The sequence below is a fragment of the Columba livia genome, chromosome 1 (genome assembly GCF_036013475.1).
Source record: "Columba livia isolate bColLiv1 breed racing homer chromosome 1, bColLiv1.pat.W.v2, whole genome shotgun sequence".
NCBI lineage: Eukaryota > Metazoa > Chordata > Aves > Columbiformes > Columbidae > Columba > Columba livia.
This window is the reverse complement of record NC_088602.1, coordinates 179,128,373-179,155,021: the sequence shown is the minus strand read 5'-3', so window position 1 is coordinate 179,155,021 and position 26,649 is coordinate 179,128,373. Positions and strand designations below refer to the sequence as shown.

Genomic DNA, 26,649 nt, shown 5'->3' with positions numbered 1-26,649 from the left:
AATTTATTGCGCTGTAATATATCTAGTTTTAAAAGAGAGTATGTTCCATCAAAATAATTAAGTATGTGAAGTAAGTTCTTCTGACTTGTTCAGTGTAACTTCCGTGCCAAGTTGTTCCTTGTTAATTGCTTGTTTGTCTTCATGTCAAGAAGAGGTGGAAAAAAAATAAGTTAACCCAAACCATCCTAAAACCATGATAGCATGGCTACTGTGTCTTGATAGTGAGGAGGTATTTACTAGCTTTATGTACTGACGTGTTTTTTATACTGAATTTCAGAAGTTACCACCATAAGAAATTGCTCAAATGAGCTTTTTCAGCTAAGTGTATTTAAGTTTGCCAGTACAGATGATCCTATCTGTTCGAGTGTAAATCTACTTTGCATGTGTAAGTGAAAACATAGGATGGTATATCGGAGATTCTGTGTTAAATTTTGGAGAAGAGCCAGTTAGACATTATATACTCTGTACTGTTGTGTTTTTTTTAGCATTTTTATGTAGTTTCCCCCTCTTCCCCCAATATTGCATTACAGTTCTTCAACTTCTCTTAATTTTTGATTTGTACCCATGCCCTTCAGATATGGTTAGATCTCAGTCATTTAGTGTCTGCATCTGGCTCAGTCACAAGAACTTTCAAAGAGAAATATTTGAAATGGAGCTAAAGTGAAACTTAGTCCTGTGTGTTTGTGATTCCAGGATGCTTCCTCTGTAGGTTTTTGAGTTTGCCATCATTCCCCTGTTATTTTGACAGAACTCCTGTAGACTTAGGAATTTATAAATAATTTAATCAAGTTTTGTATTGCTGGCTCATGATTTTTTTTGAATGTTGTAGGCACTGTTTTCTTGAGTTCTTAACTTGGAGCGCAGGCTTGTTCCATAGCTGGTCTACATTAGTATTTATCATACTGAAGAATATTTGCAGTAAAACCAAGCATGTAATTGGCTTGCTCTTTGCATTCCCTGGGGAAAACATCTTTATCCTACCTGATTACATCTTCTGGATGAATCCAGCGCATGTCCTAGCAGCATTAGGAGGACTAATAGGGGACACATTGGGGAAAAGAAAGAGGCAATGTGTGTGCTTATTTTGAAGCATGAAGCTTTGATTTGAAATACTTACATGCTTTTATATTGTAAATAATGAAGGTATATCTGTCAAATTCGGTGATTAAATGAAGTCCATAATGAGTAAATTCAAGTATTATGAAAATACTGTCATGATAATTTCAGATGTAAGTAAATGGTAGCTCGTCAACATTATTTAATGTGGGTTTCAGATTTGACTTGTCTATAATTAAGTTTTTATAATTTTTAGTATTCATAATGCACTGTTTTGATGTAACAAGAAAAATTTGTCTCCAACTTTTTTTCCCCCCATAAAGTTTGAGATGACAGTTTTATTGCATGTGATGGGACAGCCCCAGGGGTTTGAGGGTATGTAGTATCTTCAGATCGGAGTGCTGCATAAACCTTGGTTTGGATTCTATGAGTTGAAAGCTGACGTGGTCTTGTTATTGAGGTTTGTAGCGTTTTGTTCAAAACAAAACAATATGAACCAAAACTTTAAGAGTAACTTCAATTTAAGAGTAACTTAAATGTATCATTAGTTCATTACAGAACTATTGCCTGACAGAGTTTCATTTTGGGTTGACTAAGTCTTTGAGTCAGACTGGCTGAGTCTTTGCTGGTTTCAAGGAGTTATGACTAGTGGCTCCACCAAACACCCAAGAACATTCATCATGCTTCTTGGTTAAATATTGACTTCCAATCCCTGGTTAAATATAGACTTTCAATTGAGTGCTCTCAAAATCTCACAGCACTATTATGTTTTTTAGAAAACATTAGTGGGAATTTGCTTAATGACTAGAGAAGTGTTTACAGCTTACTCTGTGCACATGGAAAACAGTTGTTGATGTGAGGTTGAAAACTGTGGAGGCATCTTGACTTCCAGAAAAGAGCTACGGAAAAGTTTCCCATGTGTTCTTTAAAGGGTTCACCAGCTACTCCACTCATTACGGACTGCTTATTCTCAATTTAAACTGCAAAACTGCAGTAACAGATAGCTAAATGACTATAGAAATTTCATTTGGTTTATGCAATTTAGTACAGAACTTTTTTTTTAATGAAAGGAAACTCTGGAAGAGTCTGTAGTGTTGTTGAATCTTTGTTAGATGTGGATTAGTAAAAAATCAAACAAAAATGTTCTTTATTTAATGTTACTAAATTCTACCTTTTATGCTTAAAGCTTTAGGATCATTTTCTGCTGTATTTGGAGAAGAATGGAAAGAGAAAACTGATAGAGATTTTGTTAAGGTAATTTTAAAATTATTAAAATAATTTTGAAGTGCATATGACAGGTATCAAATCCTTTAAAAAGAGGTTATAAGATGTGCTATCATATGTCGCTTGAATTACTCTCAACTTTATTCCTTTGATTTAAATGTAATAGGACACGAAATCACAGTTGTCTTGAAATGTTTGGATAAGCAGCAAGAAGTGTGCTAAGAAAAAATAGCTGTATGCAAATGAATAGAGAGGTTCCACGTTTCTTTTTATAAGAAAGCTAATATGTATGAGGAAGAGGAAAAATGGCCAACATATTTAGCAAGAGAAAACAATGCTATTTTTAAAAAAAACCTGCTGCAATCAGTAAAGAAACATTCTGGATTATCAAAATTAAGTCCATAACATAAAAAGCAAAGGACAAATTTAAATATATTAGCGATGTTGAAAGGCATTTTCATCTAACTATTTTTGCACAAGGCTTTTTTATCTTTCCACTAGAGGGCACGTTCTGCTGTAGGAATAATGAAATGAGGTAAAAACATAACTAAAGTGTCTTTGTATAAATGCTTCCTGTTTATTCCAGGTGAGCATTTTGAGGTGTATGAGAGCATGAAATGTATTACAGCAGAAAGAGGTTTGACATTTCAGTATATTTCCTGTGATATACAGTTTTCTTAAATTGAATTTCAGGTGATGATTTATGTGTCTAAAATAGAAGACAGCTATATTAAAATATATTTTGATAACCTGTGCCTTTGATTAAGTAAAAATGTGAAGAGATAAGGTGCTGAGTTCCTTATGAACTCATATCCAATTTGTTGCTCAGTTTCTTAATTGTGTCATATACTGAAATGTCTTACCAGTATTATATAGCAATATTTGTTAGGAGCTTTTTCCATTTGTCTTTTTTTTTAATTATTGTTATGTAACTCAAGTTTGGGATAAGTTGGACCATAGAAGTGTTAATTAAATAATAAGTATTGCTAATGTATTGGTGAATAGATTCCCTAACCAAAATTTCCTAGGTAAAGGTAAGAACAAAAAAGGTGAGCTCCCATATTTGTTAGCATATGACCTTGAAAACATGTTTCAAATGTGCTGAAGGTAAGTGTAAAGAATAATGGTTTGTAATCTTTGTTTCCTTTTTCTGTTGAAAAATATGTCCTGAAGTACTGTAGCTTGTGTGGGGGTTTTTCGTTTGTTTGTTTGTGGGGATTTTTGTGTGTTTTTTTTTTTTAAGCACTTAGCACTTCTGTGTTGACTTCACCCTAAACTATCACAGACTGTTGCTGTTCTAGAGCAGCAACACCACCATGTCTAGATCTGTAAATACTTAAAGTGATACAGAATGCTAATTTATTATATGTTCATTAATTATATAAACTTTAGTAATTGTGATAGATAAGGCCAGATGGTTCTGATAAATGTTTTTAACAAAGTGTTAAGTAGAACCACTGTAACTGCAATGAGGTTTACTAATAAGAAACTTGGATGTTCTCCAAGATCTATTTTTGAACATTACAACATGTGTAGTACCACTCTGTAGTAAAATACTGCTGAAAGCAAGTTAGAAACTAACACCACCTCTAAAAATATCACTAATGCCAAGAACCCAGATTTTTCAGAACATCTTACTTCAAGCATTTGTTTTACCCTACTACTGGAAGTAATTTGTTTTGTATTGCAGTTGTGGCTGTATCAAAACAGAAATCAGGGGAAGCATTATGAGAGCTTCATGACATAGGAGAGATATTTGGTTGGCAGATTAGAGATTGTGCATTTTTAAAAATTCACTTTTAAAGCTTTTAGATTAATAGAATGGCTGTTGAACCTATGCCCCTCCTTTCACCTTTTTTTTTTTTTAATTTGTTGCCATTTTTTTTTGTCTTGATATTTTAAGGTTACCGTTCCAGTTTTGTTTCTCTGCTATAATGACAACAGATAAGAAAATTGTGTAAAGATGAAAGTTGAAAAGAGTTCTCAAATGGGATAGAAAAAATGCTGAATTATTAATTGTAGTGATTGCATGAACACAGAAATGGTAGAGATTCACAGAAAGTAGAGTGGGGAAGGCAATTTCTTAAACACATGAATTCTAAACTAACAGGAATTGAATTTATAGAAATCATGTTGAGTTTGTAAATGTTACCCTCTTTCTTGTGTTGGAGTTGGGGGTTGAAGGGAGGCTAAGAAATATTAGAAATAATGAAGCTGTTCTGAAAATTATTCTCAAGGTTAAATTTGGGATTCATAGACATATCATTAACTTGTATTCTTGGCAACTGAATGTCAGTTTAATTATTGGTATGTCAGCTTTATGCAAAAAAACCCAAACAAAACAAAACCAAACTCCTAGTCTTTGTTAGGTGAAAATAGTTTTTCAAATCTAGTGAAACAAATAAAAATGCTTCATGAGGTATGTTCACAGTATTTGACATTTTGTCTACATAGCTACTCTGATTAACTTTTTTCCAAGCTCCTCCTCCTGCTTATTGGAGTCTATGAACATAAACTTGGATTTTGTAGAGGCATTTTGTTTCTGTATTTCAGTGTCTTTATACAGACATTGGGTGTGATTTTAGAATTACGTATTAATACTAAAATGCTTTGTGGAAGTTTTTAATGTTTGCTTAGAATAAGCTTTTAAAAATTTTTGGTCTCTTAATCATATTAGTATTTTAAAACTCATATTCAATAAAGAAAAATGGCCATGTGTTTTTCTTCATTATTTTAATCTCCATTCTACTACACCTTTGCATATTAGTAGTATTGCATCTCCCACCCTTAAATATGTACTCGGTAACTGTTGGCTGATTGACATATAGTCAGCTCTTGAGTTCTGTATTAAATTATCATAAAGAATTTGTCAATTGTTTCAGCACCAATACTTTGATTTTTACATTCTGTTGTTCTCTAATTTTGACTTTAAATACATCACATGTGCAGTATCATGATTTCTTCAGAACAGTCTGTTAGTGTGCTGTCGTACTAACAAAGGAGCCTGTCTATTGAGTTGTGTAGTCCAGCATCACTACTATTCCAGTTGAAGGTGGAGATGAAAACCAACATGATTCTTCATACTAAACTTAGAGGGAATCAGTCACCTTTTTTGTTTTGCCAATTCTTATTACATTACAAATTTTCCAGACATAGTTTTTTATAATTTCCATTATCTTATCTGCACCGCTACATATCGTCTCACTTTCTACGCTGCTTCTCTCTAAACTGAATCAAATGGATTCTAGTCAGTGGATACTAGTCAGTGAATCTGTTCCATTCACTAGTCAGTGAATCTGTTCCATTAACTGTCAGAATTTGAATATAATTTTAGCTGAATGTGCTGTTATCCCTTATTACTATGTTTATTTATTGCTTTCTTCCCTCTTGATTTTTCTTGGTGTTGTCAATAAGCTTAAATCTTTGGTTAGCAGGAATGAGTGTGTGTCCTTGTTTAAGGGTTGTAACAACTGACATTTAGCCAGTCATCTTGTTACCCCTTCTTGTTTTGTTTTGACAGGTCTTTTCTCATCTACTCCAGGTTTCCCATTTTAACTGTTTCATTTCTCTTTGAATTTCCTCATGTTAGCAAGGTTCACTTCTGAGTATAGTTTGTCTTTAAGAGTGACCTGTTTACATAGCATGCTTATAATCAGATAGATTTAGGTGTTTTTCCAGGTATTTCTTTCATGTCTTCAGCAGCTGCCTATTATCTAATGTAGTATGTAAATAATCACATTACCTTTCTTCATGCACCATTCATTTCTGCTTACTTCAATGTAAGCATTTGGATTTCATGTTCTTGGACTTCTTGAGGCCTCTTCTAGCTGTAGAGTCCAAAATCCATGCTTATGCAGTTTTTGTGCTTGCTTTTTGTGCTTTGCATAATGCTTTACTTCTCTGGTTTCTTTTTGCGTATGCGCGTTCTTATTTTGTTGTCCAACTCTTTCTTCTTTGTTTAAGTTCAATAATAATTTTCTTTACATTTATTCTTGAAATCTTTCTCAGATAGTATGTAAAGTGAGATCCTTATACATTTAAATGCCTGGCATAGTTTTCAAATGTCACCTTTGTTATCTGTCACAGTGATCTGTCAGGCTGACTTGTCTCCAGTTGCTCTCATATTTTTCTTGGACAATAAGTAGTAATGATCATTGCTACATTACATGATTTGTAGTCTCAAAATGGACAGTAATTTGGTTAATCTGATTTCCGGTGAATTCTTTGTAATGCTGTGCATCTTTTTCTGAAGGAACTTAACTATCAACAGGAATCAGATTGTGCATGTGAATCAAGTTCTTTACCTTTGTCCATTATCTCTTAGCATCTGGATGTTGTGTAGTCAAGCATTGTCTGTTTGCTTCTAAGTTTTACCTTTGTATTCCTATTAGCAGTGTGTTGTCATGATCTAAAAATATATATATATATTTATATATATATATATATATATATATGAACAACTATTGAAACAGAGCTTTGCTTTCTCATCCTTTCTTGTTCATTTTTGTTGATATGCAGGAATAAGTAAATGCTTGTGATGCTAAATTGACCTTTTTCTTGCCTCTCTGATGTAAGTATGTTTTTCAAAGAAATGCCAAGAAACCTTGACTTAATTCATCTGTTTCCACTTTTGCCTTTCCTTTGGGCAAACAAAAATTTCGTTGTGTTTTGCCTTGTTATCTTGTAGGTCATGAGCATTGTCTGTAGGATATTTAATTCTGTTTTCCACCTCTGCATTCTTTACCTGCCCCCATCCTTTGCAGGGATCTTTCCTGCTTAGGCAGGAAACAAATGTTGAGTGGACTGAGAGTGATCAAACCAGTCTGCTTAAATGCAACAAAAAAGGTGATTCAGGCCAATTCTTTCCTTGTCAAGAAAAGGAATGGAAGCTGCAGGGTCGTTCTGAACTTAAGACGTCTAAACAGCTTTATTCAGGCGTACAAGCTGGTGATCACTGTAGGTAATCTTAAGGCTTTGGAAGAAGAACTGGGAGAGGTTTTTTGATCATTTACTGTCAGGACACATGATTCCAATGTGAATATTTATCTGAGACATCGAAGCAACTGTATTTCACGCGAGTCACAGAGGATAATTTTCAGAACAAGGTGATGTGGCTTGTTTGTTTGTTTGTTTTGTTTTGTTTTTTTAAATTTGGTTTGGTTTGATTTTTTGTTGTTTTTGTGTTTTTTGGGCTTTTTTTCTTTGTGTGTGTGTGTGTGTTTTTGTTGTTTTTGTTTGTGGTTTTGTATTGTTTCATTTTATTTTGGCTTTTTATTTTTTATTTTTATTGGTATTTTTTCCCTACTATGTTAGTAAGTGGTTATGTAATTAATGAGCTTTGTAATTTCAGTTAAGGAATGGAAAGTACAATTTACTTTTTTTTTTTTTTTTTCCCCAATTCTTTCTTTCTGAGGTCTTAAGTGTCCTGGAATCTGCTTTGGTTTTCTTGGAGTCTCCTGTCTCAGTGAAAGTTATAGAATTTGTATTCACTATTGATCTGCGTTAGTCTTTATAATGGGGTTCAATTGAAATCTGTTTGTCATAGCATCTCTCAAAAAAACAGCGTTTTTTAATAAGTTTGGACAACTTGATTTTATGTCTCGTGTTTTGATTGAGACTTTGATTTTGATAGACCAGGCTGACTGCACTTTTAAAATTCCTGACATGACTGTCCATGTGTTGCAGAAGAACATTGCTTCAGGCTGTTTGTCCTTCCCTGAACAGAACAGTAACTTTTCTGAGGGAGGTGGTCAGCTCTCTTATGTGATGGTGCCTGCTAGGAGATGGCTTGTTGGAATCAAATGGAAAGTTGCTCTACCTTCTAAATACTTAGAGAGTGATGCCTTGTCCTTGGCTAGGAACTTACTTCAGGTATCTGTGGTAAAGCTTTTCGGTGTTTCGGAGCTCAGCATAGTCATAAATGCATATCAGGCTTCTGTCTATACCTTCATTGTTGCCACATGCTTGTCAACAGCTAATGTCCTGCGAAATCCTGACCCCTCTATAGTTAGCAGCCCATCTCCAAAACAGATACATTAAATGCCACATGCAGTAGCTTCTGTCTTAGCTGCTTGAAGGTCTGAACACATTAATTACTGATATGCTGTTTAAGTTACTGGCTTGTTGAATGGAGGATGTAGGGTAATATTTCTGAGTCTCCAGCGATATCACTGGAGGTTTTGCAGAATGTTTGAAGTTTTAAAATCTGCAAAGCATGCCCAGGAAGCCTGGTTTGTTACTGCAGTAGGTTTTCGTGGTTGTTCAAACACCCATGACAGCTGCTGGCTTTGGGAATGCAAACATACAGTTTTTAGCAAGCAAAAAACTCTGGGGCAGTTCCTCAGGTAAAGCGGCATTCTTGGTGAGCGTGATCACCCACACTCAAGACGAAAAAAATACTTTAAAATTGTTCTTTTTGAAGTGGTATTGTCTGCATATTCATGCCCTACCTGCAGATTCTCTTCCTTAAAGCTTTAAGAACCTTTTCAGATGTCTAGGACTCCGAGGAACTGAGGTGGTGAGGGACACACATCATTCTGCTAACCAGGCTTGTGCATATGCTCTAGTTAATCCTGAGGCAGAAATTCTCTAGCTGAGTGGTTAGCATCTTACGCTCACAGCATGACTGTATAATGAAACAATTTGAAGAATAACAGTAACCTGTAAGTAAACTTTATTTGGTGCCTTGCTGTATCTGTTATTTTAGCTTACAGAAAGGAGCCTGTTCTGTTCTTTTTTGAAAAAGATAATCTCATCTGAGCTGACAACTAGTATTGTTTGACACACTGTTTCTTTAGAAGGGGAAGCTTTCTCAGTTGTTCAGACACCTAGCATGGATCTATTTGTTCTGCGAGTTTTAGGAGAGAGATACAGTTTTTCTGTATCATTCCTGTCTTTATCTTTAGCCATAGGACTTCGAGGCTTTATCTTTACCAGTGTCTGTAGTGTCTTCATCTACAAAAAACTTAAATCCTCATTTTCCATCACTTTGAGACTTTGAGAACATGTTCAGGATGTTTTATTTGCCTTCCAGAGACAGAAAAATTGCTCCTTTATGACTTGTATTGCTCTGGAGTTGTGGTGGTTTGGGTTTTTGTTTTTGTTGTTGTTGTTGTTTGGTTGGTTTTGGTTTTTTCTGTTTTGGTTTGGTTTATTTTGTTTTGGTTTTGAGTACACCTTAAGAGGCAGAAAACGGATTATTGAGAATTCAGATAGCAAAATGTGATGATTCTGTTTTTACATCATGTGACCATAGTTCTGACATTGTATTGTAATTGACTTGGGTCTCTTCCAGAGAGAAGTCTTCAGGCTGAAGACTTTTTAAGTATAAACAACTAATCTTTGAAAGCTTCAGAGGGTTTTCTTTAAAGTAGCAGTGAAATGTGAGGCCTTACTGTCTTCATAGCTTTTCCAATGAGAACATCCTAAAGGAAAGTGTGCACTGACTGGTAAATTTCCAGACAGTATATTTGTGTGCTTTTTAAAATAATGACTGAAGCCTTTGCTTTAAATACTCTCCTTCTCTAAAAGTAAAAGCACCTCAAAATGAAGTACTTGCTGCAGATTTTACCTGCATACCTTTGTCTTCAGTATGATAGCCTCAGTATTAATTAGAAAAATCTGCTTGTCACAAACCGTTAGAAGTTAGATTTTCATCTGGCTGTTCTTGTCTTTGCCAAAGTGAGGTAATAATCCATTCTGTGCAAATAATCCTCTTTCCTAAAGAGCGCTTGGATGTCATTTAGCAGCATTGCAGTGGAAAATAAAATTCTTTTCCTTCCAATTTAGAAAATCTGTAGTATTCTATTCTGTTTTTCGAGAAAAAAATAGTGTCAAGCTTGGTATGAATGCTGTAATTTAATAATTACATTTGCATAGCAGAATTTCTCCTGCTGTTCAGCTGGTTGTGCTTCCCATCCTTCTCTTTTTATCCAGATTTATTTGTGGTTTTATTCTGTGATCATAGCTGAAAGAGGAGCTGTATTTCATTAGTGAGTCAAAGGAATTTATAAATTTTTACTAGTCAAAGGAGTGTTTGTATTTTTTATTATGATATACACGTTATAACATATATATAATTATGTATTTTTATATTAATATACTATACCACAATGTGTCTTTTTATTAGCTTGCAAAACTTGATTAATTTTTGATTGATTCGTGAATTTCAGCAGGATTAGAGACATAACAATCAGTAACAGATCAGGCCCTGATTTTGTTAAATAATTTGAATGCCAGCCTGCTCTGTTTTGCTTATATTTATAAAGATTTTTTGTGATAGTGGTGCTGACTTTTCTCTTTTCATTGATTTATGATGATGTGGAAAGCATAGCAGGAGCTTTTAGGAAGTCTCTCCAGATACAAACCTGACTGCTGTGCTTCTAGCAGGAACTAAGATCTGAAGCTGAGAGGAGTCACCCACCGTCTTCTGCTTTAGGAGTTCAGAGTTTATAGGAGATGAAGGAGGATGAACTGTACTTTTCTTGTGCTTAGAACTGCTGTATTTCTAATTGTTTGTGGGAAAACTGTTTCAGTATGTGCTTCACCAAAGTACTTCTGGGGTAGTGTTGGTCGAATGCGTACTTCTGGTGCTTGAGGGGAAATGTTTCTCAATGTTAAGTACTGAACATCTTGCATGTCATCCCATGAGTGAAAAATATTACTACTATTAGATGAATCAAGATACTAGGAAATTTTGAAAGACAATCCTTTTCATATTTTTTCAGTGTTTTAAAGTAATATAAATAAAAGTAATTAATATTTAAAGAAATATCGTCCCCTAGAAATTAAGTGTGTTTTTAATTCTTTCTTCAGTTTTGGAAGGATATTGTTGAGGATATTGAAGTCCGTGATCTAATTTCTGACAGAAGCAAATCTCAAGGTGAGACATCTTGAATAATGTTAATACATACATGTTGGTAAATATAGCAAAGGAAGGACTAACATTTGTTTATTTACTTTGTAGATATTCCATCTGAAGAATGGATTTGGGAATCCTTATTTCATCCACCTCGCAAATTGGGCATTAATGATATTGAAGGGCAGCGGGTACTTCAGATCGCTGTGATTTTACGGAATCTTTCTTTTGAAGAGGGAAATGTTAAACTGTTGGCATCTAATCGTACTTGTCTTCGGTTCCTGCTACTCTCTGCTCATAGTCATTTTATTTCGCTACGGCAGTTAGGACTTGACACGCTGGGAAATATTGCAGCAGAGGTAATGTGCTTCAAAACAGAACAATTAAAATATAATTTGGTAAAAGCATTACTTACATGTTAATTAAATGATTACTTTTTTCCTTGATCATTGGATGAAGCTGGAAATAAATTATTCTCTGAATTTGTAAATAGCAATTTGAAAACAAATTTTCAGGACCAAAACAAAATACAGACTGTGTCAGTTTGCCTAAATAGAATCACATGCTTAAATAGAATCAAACGGGTTGTGTAGGGAGTTACAAGGTATTCATAGTGCATCGTTTTCAGTTTAGTTTCCCAGAGGGAAGAAAGGAATTTAGTTAAATTCTGCAGACTGTACACTAGCTTCTTCACTTAATAAATATAACGTTTAGTCATAATTTCAAAATGGTACCTTTGAGAAAGGGGGTGGTAGAGGGCTTTATGCCATGTGTAGTGGGCACCAGTCAGCTAGTCGTGTGCCATTGGCTGTATCGTGAGGTACCCTTTTCTTTTCAAAGAGGTTCGCATGTACTAAAATACACCATTTTGGTATGTCATATCATGGTGCAGATAAATTATACAGATTTTATAGGTAGATAGGTTCAGATGTTCCTTATATTTTAAAAGATAACATGTAAGTCAAATACATAGGTGTCAGAGAATGAAACAAGAAGTATTGGTCCACTGCAGAATATTGAAAAAAATGGTGTTTTAATTTACTATGTATCCAGCTTCTCTTGAATAACAGACATATTATAATGTTTGAGAGCTCTGATTGAGAAGCAGAAGTAGATAGATACTGGATGAACAATTGTGATAGCGTTTGGGAAGGAATGTTTGTAATTTTTCAAGTTCTGTTCTTTGTTGGATATTAAAATATATTTGTTTATACTGTTGACTGCCTGGGAATGAAGTTATTTTCCTGATTCTGAGCACTGGAAAGTGTAAATTAGACTGATATTTCAGAGAAGGGAGGAGGGGGCTCAAAATGTCAGCTACAATAAAAAGCTCACAGGATTCTGGTTTTTGTGAACACAAATGTCATTTAAACACTTTTGAATGTTGTATTTTGGTATGCAAATGTAAGGTTTTGAGCCATTAGCGCTGTATGGATAGTGTTTGTCATAGACTTTGTGTTTTCTTTCTCATCAGCTTCTTTTGGATCCTGTTGATTTCAAAACTACTCATCTAATGTTTCACACTGTTACAAAATGCCTCATGTCAAGGGATAGATTTTTAAAAATGAGAGGTAAGATCTCTAGCTATTTTGTAGTTGTATTAGAATTGTAATTATTGCTGTTTAAAACTATTTTGTATTTGTTCTTCAGGCATGGAAATCTTGGCAAATCTTTGCAAGGCTGAAGATAATGGTGTCTTAATTTGTGAATATGTGGATCAAGAATCCTATAAAGAGATTATATGTCATCTCACGCTACCAGATGTGCTGCTTGTAATCTCAGCACTTGAGGTGCTCTACATGCTCACAGAAATGGGAGAAGTGGCCTGCTCAAAGATTGCTAAAGTGGAGAAGAGCATAGGTAATGGAGAAGCAAAATCTGCTACTCTCACTTATGTAGGAGAAAAGACTTAAAAATATGTCACGTTCAGTGGTTAAAAATGTGGCTTGGTTATGTGTGTGTATAGCTTAGGGATGGATATTAGAATAGGAAGTTTTACTAAAATTTCGTTTCTGTCCTCAAGAAACTGATGATGCTAATAACTAGGGAAGCTAAAACTTCTGAAGTAGGGTGGTTTGGTTTGGTTTGGTTTTTTAATGCCATAAAGGAAGTGTGTAAAATGTGCAGAAGCCTGCAGAGGCTTGTTTTCTTTCAACACTTGGTAATTTTAAAGCAAATCGATATGTCCCAGCAGCATTCATTTGTCTTGTCCTAATGTCGTTGTCGGTTTTACATTTAATACTTTAGATACATTAGTATGTCTGGTTTCTATGGACATCCAGATGTTTGGACCCGATGCGCTTACTGCTGTAAAACTCATTGAACATCAGTGCGTTACCCAGCAAATACCTGATGTCAGACCACAAGTAATGGATCACGGTTCTTCACAGGCCCATGCAGCAGGTGTCCCAGGTTAGTGTCACTGGAAGAGAACATACTCTTCTATAGAATTTCCTATATGGCATCCATGATTTTTCTCTTCTAGAAGTTTCTGATTAATTTACAGAAATAAGTATGGTATTATGCATAGCATATGGTATCTTTTTCAGACACTTGTTCACAAAGCAAATATAAAGCTATGTTAGCCACTGTTGTGAAACAGGCTTTAAAAGAATCTTAATATGTTTCAGCTGCTAAAGTGAGAATTTACTGAAAGTTATGTACGCTCCTTATTTTAACTTGTTGAGTGGAAAGAAAAAGTATCCATTCTAGATTGTTCCCATGATTTGTAGAGAATTAGAGGTCCATTTTATATTGTGTTTTATGCAGATTGTTATTGGGCAGTACCACATAGTATTTGGTAGAATTGCGGAGATGGGATAGACACATGGAAACATGCCTCTCTTGAAGCTGCTAAACAGCTTATTGTGATGTGAACCAAATTTTAATAGCATATATACCTCATTCTGTCCTCACTAATAAAAGCACATAGCAATATATGACAAGTGCAGACAAGATGGAACACAGCTATTCGTTCTGGGGAAAAAATGGGGAAAGAACCATTAGGACAGACACTGGCTTGGATGTTTAAGCATTCTGATTCTGGAATGGGTGCAGATACCACAGTGAAAGTGACTGGGAAAGAACATGACTAAGGGGATGAATGAGAGTGAACAGAAGGAACCGATGTGACATCGCAACAAAATTCTGTATATATATTTACTTCCACTTGGGAATTCAAAAAATAATTGCTGTGTGTTCATGCCTGTTCTGGTGGAGTATTTTGTCATTCTTAAATCATATTCAGTACTCTAAAGTACTGACATCACGGATCATCACTGAGAGTCTGGACGCTGTTGTTCACTGAGCACTTACGTCACCATTGTGCTTCAGTGGCAGCTCTGGCTTTGGCATCTTCTGCCACACTTTGGCAAATTGTGGTGCGAAACTGTAGTGTGGTTAGCGCACCTTTGTGACTTGCCTTAGCTGGATACATCCTTGGTTCCAAGCACAGGAGAAACTGTACCAGTGAAAATAGTGAAGTGCGTCATTCAGGAGAAATAATTTCAGCAAGTTTGTTTTGTTTTGTTTTTTTCTCTTCCTCTCATTCTCTACAGCCTCTAGGACAGCACCACATGTTGCTCCACCACCAGGAATAGTAGAAATAGACAGCGAGAAATTTGCATGTCAGTGGTGAGTGTATAGTTCTATTCAAATACTTTAATGAAGAAAAAAAACAAATGCCTGTATTCGTGTGTTGCAGAATTTTCCAGCTTGCATCTATTTACTGTTAGAATAATTTTTCTGAAAAGTGTAAAGCAAAACTGTTCTGTCATTCCTTTGAAGAAGTATGAAATAAAAACCTCAACCAGAATATTTATTCTTCAACAGTTGACACTTGAAATTACTTGTTTTCTCTCTTAGAATATAATTTAGTTTGATTTTTAACTCTGATCTCAATTTTTAGTTATTTTTTAAATTGTCAAGAAGCATTATCAGTTTCATTAGTGTTTTCATCTGGTAACGTGTTGCAGTATTACTGCACCAATACAAAGGCAAGTATCAAATTATCAAACTAGGCCCTGCAAAATTCTCTTGTGATCATTGTGAACCTCCAGCAAGTTAAGGAAGATCGAAGTCTTTTCCATCCAAATTCTCTTGCTTTCAACTAATATTGTTATCACATATTTAGGGAAGAACTGTTCTGCCTGTGGTTCTCATGTGGACTGAGAGTGGTCTTTCTGAACTATTTGACTTACATAAATCTAGTCACATTCTAAATATTTGTATTAGCCAATTCCTGATGGACCCTTCCACCTCTGCTGCTCCACAACTTACATGTTCATCGGTTGTCTTACACATCAGAGAAGGGCTTTCAAGATAAACTGGGTGGAATTTGTCAAAGCTTAGTGCTTCAGGTCATTATGTAGTTTCATTTATACTTCCAGCAAAACTTTGATTGTATGGGAGACATGTTCCAGATTCTTGTTGGTCAGCTGATATTGTTCCCGTGCTTCTGTTTGCATACTGCGAAGTATTATTAATGTACACTGCTGAAAGACTGAGAAATTTCACATTTAGACTTTTAAACAGGGATAGCTGGAGTTGAAATCACTGCAGATCAATTTGGTGATCTGCAAGTTGGTCTCTATCCAAAGCTAGTTTTCTAAGCTGCCTTTCTAATTAATGGAGTGGGAGATTCGCCAGTAGTAAAACGAATTGCCTTCACCTGTCTGGTTTCTGATGAGATTAGGAATTGCCTTCTGGTGCCACCTTCTCTCTATTGACCAGAGAGAGCACTAGACATCTGGCTTTCGGTAGTAAAGTTGTACACAAAGTGAATATTGCACTCTGTATAAAATGCAAAATAGAAGTTTTGACTGTTGAAATAACTGTGGGTAGGTACCATGCTGCAACTGTGTGATACCATCAAATGACAGAAAATTATGAAGCAAACCATAGAGCATTATATCAGAAAGATTTGGAATAGCTGTTTTGTTTCTGATTCTGTGTGCTTCTCCAGCTGTCAGTGTTGAATACTTGTGTTTTGTACTTGACTTTTTTTCTGGTTAATCTTAAGTAGATATTAGATAGTGAAGAATAAAAATAAACACCTAGTCCTGAAAATTCTTCTTAAACAGTAATTGTGCTCCCCCCCAAAAAATGCAAATTGAGAGCAGAGGAGTAGCCTCTTCCAGGCATTTTCATCAAGGCTTGCGTGGAGTGTCTTACATTCATGTAAATGTTCATGGATGTTTTAGTCATTGTTTCCTATTGAGAGAAATATGAAAATAAGTAAATCATAACAGCAGAATTTAGAAAAGTTATTATCTTTTGGAAGCAGCAGCAGGACAACGTGCTTAAACTGACCTTCCTGGATGTATTATTAGCCAGCTTAGCCCGAGTACAAGTCCCTGTAAGGAAAGTGCGTGTGACAGTGCTAATCACAGCTCCCATTTCACCAAGTCCTGAATATCGTCAGTTTCCTGGTACCAGTGATGGTGTGTCAGCCTAATATGATGTACCCAACTGGACAGTCATTTGTCTGAAATGCTCAATTTAGTTAATACCTAGACTTCCTGATATCCAGTGTGATCTCAGTTTTTGTAATAATAAAATTGTAGCACAACTGCAGGAGAAATGGTATTATACTTTTTACTGGTTGTGAGAGAACACAATTTAAAGAAGGTATTATAGTAATTTGCTTTTTCTCTTTTGAAGCACCTAATTATATTGGAAGAGTAGGACTCTGCAAAGGAGAACACAGTGTGGTTTTCCAAAGTGTTAGCACCATATAGTAAATACTGACAGTTTTAAAAATATTTTTGTTGTTTGAGCCCATATTCTGGTCCTGGTATTTGAGCATTGTGTGAGAGTTGTTACTTAATTCCATTTACTGCTGGGGATGAACTGTTCCCACATCTCTGGGTTGGAATAGTGGATCTGAAAGAAAGAAAATTAAACTGATGGAAAATGTTTCCTTCTTTCACAGCTTCCTGATTGGGGGTTGGGTGATCTGAGTGCTTGTGGAGAGTCTGTAGGCGATACAAATACTTTCTCTCCCTGGAAATTGAACGTTAGGCAGAACAAGTTGTTCAAGGATTTTATTAGTGTCTATGTAGTGTGGGACTCAGGAATGACAATGTGTGTGTTTCTGTCTGTACTCTGTTAGAATCTCAGTCTCCTCTGCCCACCTCTATCAGAATGACAGGGTTGAGATTGTTATTCTATCTTTGGGTTTACTTGTATTTTAAAGTGAGACTGCGTTAGCAGATCAGTTAACAAAATCTTGGTTAAGATGCAAATGTTGACTTTTGATATAAATTTCTGATGAAGAATTAGCTAGCATTCAGTTCATCTTTTGCTAAATTACAATCATTAAGAAATAAGAACAGAGCTGTGGGGAGAAGACATCACCAAACAATGCATTCTTTTTTGGTTTTGTTTCTGAATATACAATAAAAAAGGCATACGTAGAGACTATTTTCCATATTACATATGTAAATAAGATGTTGCATGTAAAATCGATTGCATGTGTTAGGGGCCTTATGTGTTGAATCATGAGCAGTGAGAAAGGAGAAAGTATGGAACAGGTATTTGACAAGACAGTATACTAAAGGGGTATTTTCCCTGTTGTTATCAGGTCTCTAAAGTCTCTCTGATACAGATAGGAGTGTTTTAACAACTCTTTTAAAAGTACTCTCTGTATATTTTGCTTCATAGTTTATTTTTTCATCCTCAGGTTGAATGCGCATTTTGAGGTGAATCTTGATTGCTCTGTCTCTCGAGCAGAAATGTACTCTGAATACCTCTCTACTTGTAGTAAATTAGCTCGAGGTGGAATCCTAACGTCAACTGGATTTTATAAATGTCTGCGGTAAGACAAAAATTCATGCAGCACTAAAGAAGCAATTGTGTGTGCTCAGTACTAACCTGCAGCTTTAGATTTCTTTGAGAAAAGATCTACTGAGTTGAGTTTGAAAGACTTCTGGAATTTTAATTTAAATAAATGTTTAGAATTTGTTTCATTTTATTGCATTCTATTTCCAGATCTTCGGTAGGGTTCCTTCTCTGCTTATAGTCGTCTTAATTCTTTCTGAAGTAGTTTTTGGAGGCATTGTATTTTTCCCTTAACTTGGATGAGATTTTGGCCAACCATCTGTTGGACTTGTTAGTCCTCAATGATGAATACTCAGATGCTATTGGAGAATCTTGCTGTATTGCAAAGATGCAGGCATTAGTGTAGCTACACTGCACACAAGGGCAGTTAGTTAAAACAAAAACATTATGAGAGGATTGAGTTCTTGTGTTTACTAACATGGATTTTTGTTGTGTTTGGCAGAACTGTCTTTCCAAATCATACAGTGAAGAGAGTAGAAGATGCAAGTAATAACGGTCAAGCACACATACATGTGGTAGGAGTGAAAAGGAGAGCTCTGCCACTTCCCATTCAGATGTACTATCAGCAGCAACCAACTTTGTCTACCCCAGTTGTCCGGGTTGATTCAATTCCTGATGTGTCTTCGACTCCTTCGCCAGCAGGTTTTTAAATTAATTCAATATCAAGTATTTTGCATTGTTTCTGAAATCACAATTAAAAGCAGCAGTTTTTGAAAATAGTTTGAAAGCCTTGGAAGTTAAGGCCACATGTTTTGATTGCTTTTATTCAATAATGTTAGGAACAGTATTGCAGAATGTACTTGCATGCCATTTTAGTATTTGATGTGTAACCCATTGGTCAGTCAGCAGACATGCCATTGTTGCTGCATCATTAATTCAGATGCAGTATAGCTGAGAAGAGAAACTGCTTTATATAGAATTACAAGTTCAAGCCTTGGATTTTAAAAAATGTCTTAGGTTAATATGTTTTGAAATAATTTTTGCTTCCAAACTTACTGTGTTTTTTTCAACAGGAATCCCGCATGGGCTACCAAGCGTAGGAAATCACTATCCGAGGACCCCTCTTAACCAGTCTTCAACTTTGACAGCAACACAGATGTCTTTTCCAATTCAAGGTGTTCATACTGTGGCACAGACTGTTTCTAGAATTCCGCAAAATCCTTCTGTTCATACACAGCAGCAACAAAATGCTCCAGTGACTGTTATACAGAGTAAAGGTCCAATATCCTGTGAAGTAGTGAAGGCCACAGTAATACAGAGCTCTGTTCCCCAGTCTGCAGTTCCTGTTACTATTGCTGTAGGAGGAGCACCACAAGCTTCTAATCAAAATTACAGCACTACAGGACAACAGCCGTCTGTTACTGTTGTTGGTTCTCAAACGTTGCTTCACCACCAACCTGTAATTCAACAACAGTCTCCACTGCACGCAGTGGTACCGGGACAGATCCCTTCAGGCACTCCTGTTACGGTAATTCAGCAAGCTGTACCTCAGGGTCATATATTTGGCAGAGTACAAAACATACCAGCATGCAGTTCAGCAGTTTCACAGGGTCAGCAGCTGATCAGCACATCATCACAACCTGGGCAGACGTCATCTCAGCAGTCCTCTGCTGGTAACCAGCAACAAGATACAGTCATCATAGCACCACAGCAGTACGTCACAACCTCTGCATCTAACATGGTTTCTGCCACCACAGTTCAGAATTTCCAAGTAGCAGCTGGGCAGGTGGTTACAATCGCAGGTGTCCAAAACCCGCCAACGTCTAGGGTAGGGTTTCAGAACATTGCACCAAAGCCTCTGCCATCTCAGCAAGTTCCACAGCAGCCGATGCAGCCACAGCAGCAGCCTCCACCACCATCCCAGCAAAGTGTAGTGATTGTAAGCCAGCCAGCTCAGCAAGGTCAAACGTATGCACCAGCCATTCATCAAATAGTGCTTGCTAATCCAGCTTCTATTCCCACTGGTCAAACTGTCCAGTTGACTGGACAGCCAAGCATTACTCCATCCTCTTCACCATCCCCAGGTCCGGTTACAAATAATCAAGTCCCTACAGTTATGTCATCTTCATCTACCCCTCCTCAGTCACAAGGACCCCCTCCTACTGTCAGCCAGATGCTTTCTGTAAAGAGGCAGCAGCAACAGCAACATTCACCAGCATCATCGCAGCAGCAGGTACAGGTACAACAACCGATACAAATGCAAGTTCAGTCACAACAGCCTAATACAGGAGTTGGCCAGCCTAACTCTGGTGAGTCTAGTCTGATAAAACAACTGCTTCTTCCCAAAAGAGGCCCCTCCACTCCAGGGGGGAAGCTTATACTCCCAGCTCCACAGATTCCTCCACCTAACAATGCAAGAGCTCCTAGCCCTCAGGTGGTTTATCAGATGGCCAATAACCAGGCACCAGGCTTTGGAGTTCAAGGACAGTCTCCAGCTCAGCAGCTGCTAGTTGGGCAGCAAAATGTTCAGCTGGTCCCGGGTGCAATCCAGCCCCAAGGGTCAGTCCAAACAGTACCCATTTCCAATTTACAGATATTGCCAGGCCAGTTGATCTCAAACAGCCCAGCAACTATTTTCCAAGGGACTACTGGCAACCAGGTTACGATAACAGTTGTGCCAAATACGAGTTTTGCTACTGCAACTGTGAGTCAGGGAAACGCAACTCAGATCATTGCTCCAGCAGGAATTGCAGTCAGTGGAGCACAGACAGGAGTTGGGCTACAAGTGCAAACTCTTCCAGCTACTCAAGCACCTTCAGCTGGACAATCACCGTGTACTGCTGCTCCCCCATTCAAAGGTGATAAAATAATTTGCCAAAAGGAGGAAGAAGCAAAGGAAGCAACAGGTTTACACATTCATGAACGTAAAATTGAAGTTATGGAGAATCCTTCCTGCAGAAGAGGAGCTGCAAACACCAGCAATGGGGATGCAAAAGAAAATGAAATGCAGGTGGGAAGTCTTTTAAATGGGAGAAAGTATAGTGACTCCAGTCTACCTCCTTCTAACTCAGGGAAAACTCAGAATGAGGCCAATCAGTGCTCACAAGTCAGTAATGGGCCATCATTAGAAATGGGTGAGAACGGAGCTCCTGGAAAGCAGAACTTTGAACAGATGGACACACAGGAAATTAAAAGTGATTTGAAGAAGCCCCTAGTTAATGGAATCTGTGATTTTGATAAAGGAGATGGTTCTCATTTGAGCAAAAACATTCCAAATCACAAAACTTCCAATCATGTAGGAAATGGTGAGATATCTTCAGTGGAACAACAAGGGAATTTGGATGCCACGCAGCAAGATACTGCCAAAGGTGATCAAGGGGAAAGAATTTCTAATGGGCCTGTATTAACTTTGAGTAGTTCACCTGTTGTAAGCGGTACACAGGAGGCTGCAAAACTGTTAACCCAGCAACTTAGTGGTACCAACACTGATTTACCTAATGGACCTCTAGCTTCAAGTTTGAATTCAGATGTGCCTCAGCAACGCCCAAGTGTAGTTGTCTCACCACAATCTACAGCCTCTGTTATACAGGGGCATCAAATCATAGCAGTTCCACACTCAGGACCTAGAGTGTCCCAGTCTACCCTGTCATCCGAAGTTCGGTCTACTAATGGCACAGCAGAATGCAAAACTGTAAAGAGGCCAGCAGAGGATAATGACAGGGAAACTGTTCCAGGAATTCCAAATAAAGTAGGAGTTAGAATTGTTACAATCAGTGACCCCAACAATGCTGGTTGCAGTGCAACTATGGTTGCTGTGCCAGCTGGAGCGGATCCAAGCACTGTAGCGAAAGTAGCAATAGAAAGTGCTGTTCAACAAAAGCAGCAGCATCCAACCACGTATATACAAAGCATGGTCACACAGGTATGTTGCAGTGTTCTTTTTATGTTTATTGCAACTGTGATTCTGAGTAATACTGTGAAATAATGTGGGTGAAAATGTAAACTCAGTCGGTATCTCTTGCATAACATTTAAAATATACAGAAAGTTATGGTTTCTCACCTTTGACAGACTGAAGTTCTAATAGTTTGCATACTTCTTCAATGTCAGTAACAGTAGCAGAATTTACAGTAGTTTGTAGCTTGATAATACACAGTCAGGAAAGAACTTCACTCGCTGGTTTCTTCTTTAAAGGATTAATTGTTCTGAAAACAACGATTCGTTGTACAGTCTTGTAAAATATGTTGGAATTGTTCTGCATTTTATTCTTGGTCCTTATTGCATATGGAGGAGTTAATATGTCTTTTTTGCAAGTCAATAACCAAAGCTGCTCTGGCTTGCTGAAATGAGTGGAAGTTCTTGCATTTAAAGGTGGTCTTCAAAGGCTTCCTTCAAACATTCACTACAGCCAGGAGAAAATACTGTTCTGTGTATTGAAATATTTGTTTGTTTATTGCAAAATATTTGTAATGTTTATTGATAACAATACACGTTGTTTGGAGGTTTTTTCTGATTGACAAAATTTGGGGAGGGTTCTTTCTGTTGGGTGTATTTTGGTGGGGGTTTTTTGTTTTGTTTGTGTTTTTTTTTGTTTGTTTTTGTTTATTTTTTGTTGTTGGGGGATTTTTTTAATTGTTATTTCCTCTTTCCTCAATCAACCTTTTTTTTTTAACCATTTGAAAGTGGTTACTCCCTAACACTTTATTAGAAGTAAAGTATGGTTATCAGTTGTATGAGCATTAATAAGTACAAATAATCTTGTTAAAGGTCATTCAGGTCTCTTAGAGTTTAACTTTGACCACGGACAGAAAAACCCTCTCTAAAAAAAGTTCCTAACCTGAACAGAAGCAAAGAGAATAGAATAATAGGTCTGACAGTTAGAGAGTTCTGATAGACTGTGGAGAGGAGAAGTGAAATCTTCAGTGTATGTTAGTGCATTTTGACCTTGACGTAAGACAAGTCTTCTACTTCTTATCTGCCTGTTGTTTGTTTGGTTGGGTTTTTGTTTGTTTTTGGCGGGGTAGCACATATAGACCTTATGGACTTAAACATAGCTTGAACTCAAAATTCAATAGCTGATGGACAGTGCTACTTCTCTTTCTGTGTCAAACCACCATGCTGCCAGAGTTATTTTTATAAAATGCCTTTAAACTCACATGTAAATTTTCACTTAGGTTTTATCGGAGATCCATGTTTATGTTTGTTCTTACTAAAAATGAATTGACCAAAATGAAAGTGTCTTTTTGCAGCATAAGGAGAATGTGCTAATTTTCAGTAGTGCAAAAAAAAAAAAAGAGCAAGCTAAACCTGGTTCTTTACAGTGTCTTTAGCTGTTACACAGTTTGAATTTCTAGTATAGGTTTGCTAAGGATTTGGCTGAAATAGAAAATGGTATGGCTGTGTCTTTGGAATAAATATTATCTGTGGTTGGTTATTTCGTGGGCATGTGGCTGACAAGAATTTTCAGTTGTGTCTCAAAGAGCTATCAGACTTCCAGTTTTTTGTGAAGAGGAGAGTAATAATGTGAACTATTTAATTTGTATTGGATTAGCTGTTCTGTCATGATGATAGAGGGGGAAAAAAAGAATATTTACTGTAGTGATAGTTTCTTTTTTTACACTGTCACTCATATCACTGTCATTAATAGTTTGTACATTTTCCATTAACTATACAAACAGAAATGCTGGTTATGCCATTCAGTACAGATTTGCAGATCAAAATAACTTGGTTTAATGTCTGCTTCTATGGAAGTTGGCTCATTTTCCTGTCCATAGGATGCCCTTGCTTTCTTCAAAATTACAGGAATGTGGGAGAAAAGGAGTTCATTAGTTTTGATCTTGTTGAACAATATAATTCGTTCGCTAATTGCATTAATCATTACATATGGCTATTTATGAGTCGTGTCTGTCATGGTAATGCTGAATACTGACTTATAATAGAACCAACTTTATAGTACTCTGTTCAGATATAGCGAACATCATAGTTTGGTTTAAGACTCTTAAGGATCTTTACCACTCTTCTAATATAAATGTTGTGGACTACAACCAGTACCAAAATCATTCTGGCCAGCTGTTTTTTTTTTTTCCAAAGTTCCCGAACAGCTGCAGTAGCCATTGTTTTGCTGGAAAAGCAGCTGTTAAGTATTTCCAATATTGAGTCTATTTCTAGGAGTATCTTTAAGACATCTAGACATATTAAGATGTAGTCAAATTCTCATAAACTCAGTTTGAGATTTAATGAGGTTAGGCCCTGTATAATGTCATATTTTCTGCCTCCCATTTTGAGCGTCTTCTTTATATGATAAGCAGCTTTTTTATCTCTGACTTTTTGAAAGGCTGCACTGTTTTGACTTGAGCATCTGCATTGTTTTGTCCTCTCTGCAGTACCTAGTGTATGCTGAATGTCTTGCAGAAGATATAGGAGAGCATGATTCTTTTTGTGGACAGTGTGAAATAAATGCAACCCAATGGAGAAAAAAAAAAGGGAGAGACAGGGAACATTAGCTATGGCAAATTATGTAGCTGCCGAAGCTGTTAGTCTGTGTGATTTCCTGTTTGCTTGTCATCCTAAAATTTTATTTTTAACTAAAGCTTGTATTTCAGAGAAGTGAAAAGGGGATAGAGGAAGAAAATTTGTAATAAAACTAGAACCCAACAGGAAGGCTGGAAAAGGAGATGTATAGGACAGAAGAGGGAGGAGAGTATCGCTTACGCAACTACAGCAGGATTACTTGTCATGAACTGCAGAGAGGAAAAAGGGAAGACACTTGAACTGAAGGCCAAACAAACAGGGAAGGGAATGGCAATGTGATAACTAAAGCAAGAAGAGTGAAACAATTCTTAAGGGAATGTAAAAGTTAAGAGAAGATTTCACGCTATGAATGGTAGTTTGAAATGGGCTGGTACTATATGTGTTGGGGGAAAAAAGTTGATTTAAATGACCTACTAAAATAATTAAAGTTATTGTTGTTTATGGGACAGCCCGTATAGTGCTATCAAAATCCGGTTAGAGAAGCCCAGATATGTGTGTAGAATCTATGATTGTTCTATGTCAATTGCATACCTTAGCAGAACTGTTTGAAAAAAAAATATGTATATACTGACTTTAAAGATTTTTTTTTTTTTAATACAAAAATTAGGTTATGGGCATATGGGTAAGAACATATGTCTTTTTATATCCGTCTGTGTTTTGTGAGTCTGTTAAATGTAGTCTGTGAGGAGACAGAACTGGCACTTGACTTTCTTGGTGTCCTTTTATTTCTGTGGTCCCTGCTCCTGAATTATTGCTTTCATGAGGCATTGCACTGGGCTGGTGGATGAAAAAGAAATGAGCAATTACCTACCTGTACATTTTATTTTCCACTCATTTTTACTCCTCTTCAGACACGTCCAAAACATCTGTTGAACATAACCATGTTGGTTTGTCCTAGTTGGTGTGTGTTTTTAAGGAATGTTCTGATATCACACCAAGTTTCTAGAAGTGAGCAAATCTGATTTAAATTGCCTTATCTGGCTTTTAAAGTAATCACTTCCCTGCTCATCACTGTCATCCCCTCATAAACAACACACTTCCATTTCTCTTAAGGCCACTCACTTGAAACATGCTTGGGTGGAAATTTAGGTGGCAAAAGCTGTGTGAGTGTTGCTTTAACTATTTGCTCCTGCTCTATGTTGGTTGGGAAGCTGAGAATTACCATGCACCAGAAAGCAGGTGTGTGGCCCCAGGAGGTGTAATTCATTCCTAGCCACAGAGCAAATGAGTTTCTCAGCTGGAAGTACCGAAATACAGAATCTCCGTGCTTTTACTGCTTCTCACTTGTGAAGCACACTGTTGCAGGGAGACTTAAACCTCAGTAATCTAACAACCAGAAATGAACATCTTTTTTTAGTGCCTACATATCCACGTGACCCCTTCCTCATACTCAAATCCTGCTATAATTAATTTTCAGCTTATAAGCTACCTTTTTATATAGGTTCATCATTGAGAAGAAGCTAAACATAAAATTTTCAGTAGCACTGAACTGTAAATCCTATGATGCTTTAAAAAAGATTTTACTAATAACTAACTGTTTAACATTGAGCTGAATGTATTTACTGTGGGTGTGCAAATATTAATGGTGGGTGAAAAAAATGCAACCTGATGCTTTTAAACTGCATATGGCTCCACCCATCAATAGGGCCCCCATCACACTGGGATGCGGCATTTTCTCTTGTTGATGGTACAGTAGACCTTTTAAATAAAACAAGCAGGTTTTACGCTAAAATAGAGTTAACCATTAATACATAAGGGAATGGCACTGTTGGTTCTGTGAAATGGAGGTGTGGAGGCTCTTTCTGGCCCCAAGGCATAGGGTATATTGCTGCTACCACCCAGGGAGCATGGATTCCCAAATGGAGGAGCTCTTGTGCGTAAAAATGAATTAGTATATTTTGTAAACAGTCCATTCTAGTTATCAGAAAACTTAGCTTTACTCTTAGTTTTCATGACTGTGCTGGAGTCCCTGCTCCCCCTTTCCCTGTCCCTCCACCCCCAGTGTCTCAATCTAAAGTCACTCAGTCTGGTGGTAAAATCTCCTGCTTACCACAAGTAGGCTGTAGTATTTGTTCCGTAAGTAGACTGTACAGGTATTAAGGGTTTATATTTATGTTGCTAAAGAGTTTAGTGCAAATCATACAGTTGGGGAAAGATTAGTCACATCCATGCAGAAATATATCCAAGAGAGCAGGATCTTAAG

General features: G+C 36.7%; 1 protein-coding gene across 1 annotated transcript in view; it reads left to right on the top strand.

Moving 5' to 3' along the window:
• ARID2 (AT-rich interaction domain 2) overlaps positions 1–26,649 on the top strand; it is a 103,319-nt gene that overhangs the window by 58,160 nt on the left and 18,510 nt on the right. Inside the window, exons 6-15 of the mRNA XM_021284095.2 lie at positions 2,243–2,310; positions 11,095–11,161; positions 11,246–11,496; positions 12,612–12,708; positions 12,788–12,997; positions 13,385–13,549; positions 14,695–14,770; positions 17,820–17,954; positions 18,420–18,619; positions 18,991–21,839. Of these exons, the coding sequence (XP_021139770.2) occupies positions 2,243–2,310; positions 11,095–11,161; positions 11,246–11,496; positions 12,612–12,708; positions 12,788–12,997; positions 13,385–13,549; positions 14,695–14,770; positions 17,820–17,954; positions 18,420–18,619; positions 18,991–21,839 (4,118 nt within the window). The remainder of the gene's footprint in view (positions 1–2,242; positions 2,311–11,094; positions 11,162–11,245; positions 11,497–12,611; positions 12,709–12,787; positions 12,998–13,384; positions 13,550–14,694; positions 14,771–17,819; positions 17,955–18,419; positions 18,620–18,990; positions 21,840–26,649) is intronic.